General features: G+C 52.4%; 1 protein-coding gene across 1 annotated transcript in view; it reads left to right on the forward strand.

The window, feature by feature from the left end:
• Positions 1–7,929, forward strand: part of LOC306823298 (neural-cadherin) — a 68,160-nt gene that overhangs the window by 54,275 nt on the left and 5,956 nt on the right. The window contains 4 exon segments of the mRNA XM_079342754.1: positions 30–313; positions 2,659–3,288; positions 3,373–4,369; positions 5,064–5,216. Of these exon segments, the coding sequence (XP_079198880.1) occupies positions 30–313; positions 2,659–3,288; positions 3,373–4,369; positions 5,064–5,216 (2,064 nt within the window).

Here is a 7,929-nt window from a genome sequence, read left to right on the forward strand (position 1 = left end):
TTGATTGACCTCTCCTCTCTCTCCGCCAGGTGCCAACGCCAAGCTGCGTTACCAGATCACCTCGGGGAACACCATGGGCGCCTTCGACGTGGAGCCCGAGGTGGGCACCATCTTCGTGGCTCAGCCGCTCGACTACGAGATGGAGCAGCGCTACGAGCTCCGGCTGGTCGCCTCCGACGGGAAGTGGGAGAACGAGACGCTGGTGGTGGTTCAGGTGGGCAACCGCAACGACGAGGCGCCCGTCTTCAGCCAGACCGAGTACCACGCCGCCGTGACTGAGGAGCTCACGCAGCTTCCTGTCTTCATGCTGGAGGTCAGTGATTGTCTGAACCTTTTGTTTTATTACACACGACCACGTGGTCGAGCTTCAGCCCGCAGCAACGACACGGGCCGCAATGACTAATCCAGCCAATCACAGCCAGGCGCGACCTCGACGGGATCCGAGTCACAATCGAGTCTGGAAAAACATCAAAAAGATCCGAGCCAACCCAAATCCAGCTTGACCCAGAAGAACTGTCTTTGTCCTAAAGATCCTGGCAGCGAATCCATGTGACCCAGTGCATTGTGGGATTGCTCCCGCCTCCGTGTGACCCTGCACAGCACAATCAGAGACGCAAAGCGAATGAATGGAAGTGTTGAGCGAAAAAAATGTTTTGGACCGCTTCGCTAAACGTTTTAAATTGAAGCCCTGATCAGATGTCGACTGAGTCCAGATGAAACCTTTTAAAATGTCAACGCCGAGATCGAAGCGCCTCCGTCACTCCGCCGCGACTCTGTGAAACCGGATCAGGTTTAACGCAGACACATCTAATAGCATCGGTCACACTTTGAACGTAGAGGTAGAATTAGCCTGCAGCGACACCTCAGCACGGATCCCGTGTCCTCGCACTAACACATCACACGTGTGTGACTCACACAGAATCAGCTCGCCACGGGACGGCCGAGGAGCTCGCTTTCTTTCACCCGACTCCCGTCACACCTATCCCCGGTAATTCATGCTAATATGCATGTGCCGGCGAGCTAAATCAGATTAAAAAGGTGGAAGTGTGTGAGAGAGGGCCGGGAAGTAATCCCCCGTCAGAGAGGCGGCGTGTCACCGAGTCCTCAACCCGGGCCCGCTCGCTCCTCGCCTGCTGGAATTGATTTGATGCACGCTCGCTTCCTCTAACTCTCGGCTGCAGGCCCCTCCCTGAACGCATGGCGCTCTGAGCCCCCGTGTGTTAATACAATTCAGCAGATAGCGAGCAAGAGGAGCGGGGGGGGGGGAATCCAATTTGAAAAGAATATTTTTTGACTCCACCTGCGCGGCTGCCTCCTCTGTGGAGCCGCGGCTGCTCATCTTCAATATTGTCTACCTGCGTCAGGGAGCGCAGAGAGGCGACAGGGGAGGAGGTGGCGGGGGGCGGGAGGTGGCGAGCGGGGGGCGGGAGGGGGGGGGGGACTTCAAAGGCTTGTGTAAACAAACCCTCTGGTGAGAAAAGAGGAGAAGAAAGGGTGAAAGTGTACTTATTCCCTGCTTTTGTTGCCGTCTATTAACTTTTAATTGCGCAGCGTGTCGCAGTGACAGATGTGAGAGCTCGCGCTCGCGTCCCCTCGCTCGCTGAGATAGCAGGCGGGCTAATTTAGCAAACAGGACTAAACAACAGAGGAGTGTTTATTCCTGTGTTGCTCAGAGTGAGGGGGCAGCTGCTGCTATCAGCTCCCTGCCTCATGTTCTGTTCATTCCAACAAAATGAAAACCGTTTGAACTAAAAGCAACAGAGCTGGAGTCCGCTTCTGTCGGTGTCACCGCCGTCCTCACGCCGTGGAACGTTTCGTTTTATGGCGACGGAGTTTCGCTGTTGGTTATAGTTTAGTTAAAGAAAAAAAACAAGATGAGTCCGTCTGTGATGTATTTCATCGGGACCGGGTTAAAAAGGTCAACGGGCTGCACCGACCAATCCAGTCGTACAAATCCTTATCAAGCTTCGGTTTAGGTTCAGGTTCGGGTTCAGGTTCAGGTTCAGGTTCAGGTTCAGGTTCAGGTTCAGGTTTAGCTTCAGGTTTAGGTTTAGGTTCAGGTTTAGGTTCAGGTTCAGGTTCAGGTTCAGGTTTAGCTTCAGGTTTAGGTTGAGGTTCAGGTTCAGGTTCACATTCAGGTTTAGGTTCAGGTTCAGGTTCAGGTTTAGGTTCAGGTTCACGTTCAGGTTCAGGTTTAGGTTCAGGTTTAGGTTTAGGTTCGGGTTTAGGTTTAGGTTCGGGTTCAGGTTCAGGTTCAGGTTCAGGTTTAGGTTTAGGTTCAGGTTCAGGTTCAGGTTTAGGTTCGGGTTCAGGTTCAGGTTCAGGTTCAGGTTCAGGTTCAGAGGCTGCTACATAAAGAGCCCACTGTTCATTGGTTCTGTGACATCACAACAGATTCTCACACCAAAGCCAGCTCGCGTTCACGATCTCATCCAATGACACTCCAACGTGTTGACCTCAGGAGTTGAACATGATCCAGCAAATTTTCCGGTAGAGAGACAACCTGCTGAGCCACACGCCGCAAAAACTCGATACAACACAAACAGACGGTTGATGGCGTCCTTGAGATCTGGCCTCAAACTTTACCTGAGATCAGAAAATGAATCCGTCATTGGTTGAAGATTTAGACGATCTGAGTGTTTTTGATTTTCTTTGCAGGTGTCCGCCACAGATCCCGACCAGGAGGCTGACCAGACCGCCCTACGGTACTCCCTCCACGGCCAGGGCGCCGGCGGTGAGTTCACCATCGACGAGCGCACCGGGCGAATCTACGCCCAAAGACGCCTGGACCGAGAGGAGAGGGCGGCGTGGAGATTCCTCGTACTGGCGACAGACGAAGGAGGGGCGGGACTCACTGGGTTCGCCGACGTGCTCTTGGAGGTCACAGATGTCAACGACAACGCGCCCTTCTTTCCGTGTCCGGCGCTGGAAATAGACGGGTGTTTCGTCGGCCAGGTGCCTGAAAATTCTCCCGCTGACACCTCGGTGATGGAGATGCGAGCGATGGACCTGGACGACCCGAACGAGGGCAAGAACGCCATGCTGACCTACAGCATCATAAAGAACGTACGTAACGAGATCAACCTCAACCTGTTCTCCATCAACGCCAGCACCGGGACCATCTACACGGTTCTGCGCTCCCTGGACCGCGAGGCTGAGAAGCGGTACCTGGTCGTGGTGGAGGCCCGGGATGGAGGGGGTTTGGCGGGAACAGGGACCGCCACCATCATGATTTCTGATGTCAACGATCACCCGCCAGTCTTCACCCAGAGACTCTACTCCGCTCAGGTAAGTCCAACAGGACCAGGATGGCGGTTGAGCGGCGAGGTCACTCGTAAGTCCTTGACATTAACGATACGGTGTGGTTTTCAGGTGACCGAGGACGTGGAGGTGAACAGCGAGGTCCTCGTGGTTTCTGCCACGGATGGCGATGAGGGGGAGAACGCCGTGGTCACCTTCAGCATCGTTGGTGGAGACGAGGACAGGAAGTTCTTCGTGGAGACGGACAAAGTGAACCGGCGCGGCGTTCTGAAACTAAAGAAGAAGGTCGACTACGAGAAGCCCCAGGAGAGAACTTTCAATCTGACCCTGAAGGCTGAGGACGCCGACTTCTTCAGCCTCGCTCACTGCCTCGTTCAGGTGGAGGACGCCAACGACCACGCCCCCGTCTTCTTCCCGCAGTTCTACGAGTCACCCGCGATGTCGGAGGACGTACCTGTGGGGACGATCGTTGCCCAGGTTACGGCTTCCGATCTGGACTCGGGTCTAAACGGAGACTTCTCCTACAGTATCTCTAAAGAGTCGGACCCCTACGGTCAGTTCCTGGTGGACCAGTCGGGTTGGGTGGTCGTGGCGGATGCTCTGGACAGGGAGAAGATCTCGCAGCACCGGATCGTGGTCCTCGCCACAGACGCTGGGAGTCCATCTCTGACTGGCTCTGCCATCGTCATGGCAACAGTGCTTGACATCAACGACAACGGGCCGGAGTTCGAGGTCCCCTACAAGCCAGTCGTCTGGGAGAACATGGCAGCGCCTCAAGCGGTCCAAATGAACGACACCTCGCTGCTCCTGCACGCCACCGACCCGGACACCTCCGCCAACGGGGGGCCCTTCTCCATACGACTCCTCATGCTCACCTCGGACGCCACCAACTTCAATTTGACCGACTTCCGGAACGGGAGCGCAGCCATCGCCGCCCTCCGGACCTTCGACCGCGAGCGACAGAAGGAGTACCTCCTCCCGATCCTCATGATTGACAGCGGCTCTCCTCCAATGAGCTCCACCAGCACGCTGACCGTCACCATCGGCGACAGGAACGACCACCCTCACTCACCGGGACACTCCAGCTTTGTCGTCTACAGTTATGAGGGTATGTGAAACGGCCTCCTGGTCTGAGAGGAGTTTCTGGTCCCACCGGGTCATTTTGACCACGTCTCCAAATCCCGCCCCCCCCGCCCATCTGTGCTCGTGATTTTTAGACTATACTCGTCACAGTCGACTGCTCCCCCCTCATCACTCATTTAGCAGCTCGTACCATCTGTCAGCTTCCTGTAATTTTCTGGAAAAACTCTGATTTTCTCTCATGTATTTTTAGTGGATTTCCTCCGCAGGGCCTTTCCACATGAAACATTAACCCGCTAATACGACTCCATCACGTCGCTCAGCAACACGCCATGAAGCAAACAATTAACTCCAGCTTAAGTCCCAGGTTTGACGAGCGCACAAACAGGAGCCATTTTTAAAAGGCAGCTGATTTCACAGCTAAAGAGATTACAGCGCCGCGTTCAGCTTTTTTTTGGAAGAGAGGGGGGAAACAGAGCGAGCGCCTCTAATGTGAGCTCGTCTTCCTGCTGCGCTGTCAAACCGTGACCGTGCGTGCCAATGAGGCGTCGCCCCGCCACCTTATCTCCTTAAAGAAGCCTGCGCTCTCTCTCCTTCACTCTTCATATTTTGGCTCGTACCAAAGGGAGCCCTCGCTCTCCAAACTACTTCTTTTCAAAGCTGGTTCATTTTTTTTTTGTAACTTTTTCTCCCGTCTTTCACTTCCCTTCGTCTCCTGACAGGTATCCTCCCGACGACGCCGCTCGGACGAGTTCAATCCCCCGACCTTGATGACTGGAGCGAGAAGGTGTACCGCTTCGAAGGCAAACCATCCAGGTACTTTGATCTCGTGTCGGGGAGAAAAAAAACAATAAAACCTCAGAGATTACTGAGAGGTGACATGAAACGAGAGAGGGATGAGGGAGCGTAGAGACAGAAAAGTCAGAGTGAGACACGGAGGAGTCTGAAGGCAGATTTTGGTCTAAACAGCCGCTGCAGGTACGCTAGGTAAAGATCAGGAAGGTGATGTAAGCGGAGACTTGAGGAGGAAGACATGAGCAGTGTTCCCACACATAGACGATACTCATGGAGGCCGTCCAGGTACGTTTAAAGCCGCCATCTTTTTTTAAAATCCTTATAATCGTCATCCCGAAACACACCGCCATCCATCCACTCCACAGGATGTAGTATCAGTGACGTTGGTTTCCTGTGGAGAGAGGTTTCATGGAGGAGCCATGTTGGATTAGCTATTCTAGAAGCAGACAAAGAGGCGGAGCTTAGGACTCTCGACAAACAGCTCCAGCAGATCAACCCTGGTGAAGTCAGTCCCTCCAGGATTTCACAGACTTTTTAAGGGAATGCTGCGGCCTAAAATGTCTGATTTATCGGCAGCTTTTCCAGCTTTTAGCTGTTTTTTTGCAATTAGATTCTTTTTTCATGTCAACTATTTTCTTGCATCGTGATATTAAGGTTAAAAAACCATCTCAGATATTAAACATGCAGTAAAAAGTGACGGAGCAGTGTCAGCTACAACAGCAGCACTTTGTCAACAAACGGTTGTCATGGAGACAGGACGGACCTGCAGCGCTTCACGCTCACTCTCCTGAGAGCAGATAAACAGGAAGTGAGTTTGGTCCGTGGTCACTAAACTTTGGTGACGTATAGCTCGCTGTTTTCGCGGGGGACGACTCTGATTGGTGAAAGTTGCAGGGAAAATTATTTTGATTGTTCAAATTTGCATAGAAATCGCAGGGATTGGTTGAATTTGCGTGAATTGTTGCGATCGCAGCATGGTGACTTCCTGGAGGGACTGATAAGTACATGTATGCATGACGCTCAGCCTGTCACATCAGGATGTTCACAGGTCTGAATATAGGACCTGTGAGCATCAGCCTCTAGTGGACAGTGGAGGAACTGCAGGTCGGTTTGCACCTTAGCTCGAGCTTCGTTTTGAACTCTGCAGCTTGGTCTCAAATCATAACAAACAAAAAGAACTACAGATTGAAGCAGCTCTTTGAGTCATCAGGTGTCAGTCAGAGGGAACCAGCAGCTAAATAAATGACTCTGTAATGTCGAGATGAAACTCTTGTTTACCATAAAGGCTTCGCTCGCTCCCGTCGGATCTCGTGTGAGTCGGTTTGGATAAAAGCATCGAGAGAACGTCAGATTTAAAAAAAAAAAAAAAAAAAAAAACTTGTTCAGGATGAGCTGGAGCGGAGTAAGCTTCCGTCTCAAAGTGTCCCCTCTCATGTGACACGCAGCGAGAGATTCAAAAAGACGCAGAGAGAAAATATAAAAGAGGAGCTGACAGATTTCAAATAGAGAGGGAGAGACAGTACAAAGGTGCCGAGCGACGAGGAGGAGAGGAGGGAAAATGGGACAGAGAGAGAAACGGTTTGAAGGCAGAAACAAAGACGGAGTGAAAGAGAAAGAAAGGGCAGAGGACGGGAGCAGAGAGAGAGAGAGAGAGAGATAGAAACAGGGATCTGACATGTCAGGAACAGTGCTATTAATACTTCATAACCAGCCGGATTGAAAATTCCCAGTGAAGCGCAGCGAGGGCGCTCGTTTTGTTTGATGAGGCGAGGCTCCATGCAGACGCCTTGAAAGGAGAGCCTGATTGCGCTCGCTGCCACCTTCCCTCCTCTTCTAACGAGACACCTGTAAGGAGGGACGACAAGAGACGGCTGAGAACAAAGAAACGCCGGAGAATTACAGGGCTGAACGCCGTCCCTGCAGCGTCTGTCGCCCGCTTCCTTTCTCTCTACAGAGAGAGGAAGAGAGCGAGCTGCGTTCAGGTGAGGTGGAGCAGCGGGCCCGTGATCAAGACAGCGGGCAGTGTGAAGCGTAAAGAGAAGAAGAAGAAGAAGAAGAAGTCTGCTTCCTGTCAGCGAGGTGTTTTGCTGCACATCTTTGAGAGGTGACATGAATCCAGCAGACGGTTCAGATCTGCCTCTGAGCTCATCCTGGCCTCGGTTCAGTCACAGCCGATGAATCCGTGTGATCTGACGAGTATAAACTGTAACACGAGCCCGCGGGGTGGGGGGGGGCCAAACATCAGGACCAGGCTTTGGATCCAGGCCACAGACGAGAGCTGCCATCAAATCTGCAGCAAAGAAGACAGCGCCAACATTTTCAGATCAAGCCTCCCGCAGAGGATCCGTGTTCACACACAGACCGCCGTCTGGTCCCAGTTTGATCAAGGCATGAAAAATAGACGGGGATCAGCATCAGAGCACTCTTCATGAAGTCCAGTCCTGCAGACCGAGCCATGTCAGAAATACATTCATGATACAACACAGGGAACCAAATGAGTTTACAAAAGTCTGATTTAGTACAAGCATGTGGTGCATCAACTCTCTGAGACCAGACTCACCTAGACCAAGACCTGCATGAGACAGACAAGACCAAGACCAAGACCGAGACATTCAGGGACCGAGACTGAGACGTGACCATGAGTATCTCTGAAACATCTTCACGAGATTGAAGGAAATAAAAGAGCTGAAAATAAATCAAAGAAAAGTCGACCTGTGGCTCCTTTCTCACCTCCCTCTCTCCCTCTCTCTCTCTCTCTCTCTCTTCTCCCTCTCTCTCTCTCTCTCTCTCTTT

Source organism: Symphodus melops (genome assembly GCF_947650265.1).
Source record: "Symphodus melops genome assembly, chromosome: 5".
Lineage (NCBI taxonomy): Eukaryota > Metazoa > Chordata > Actinopteri > Labriformes > Labridae > Symphodus > Symphodus melops.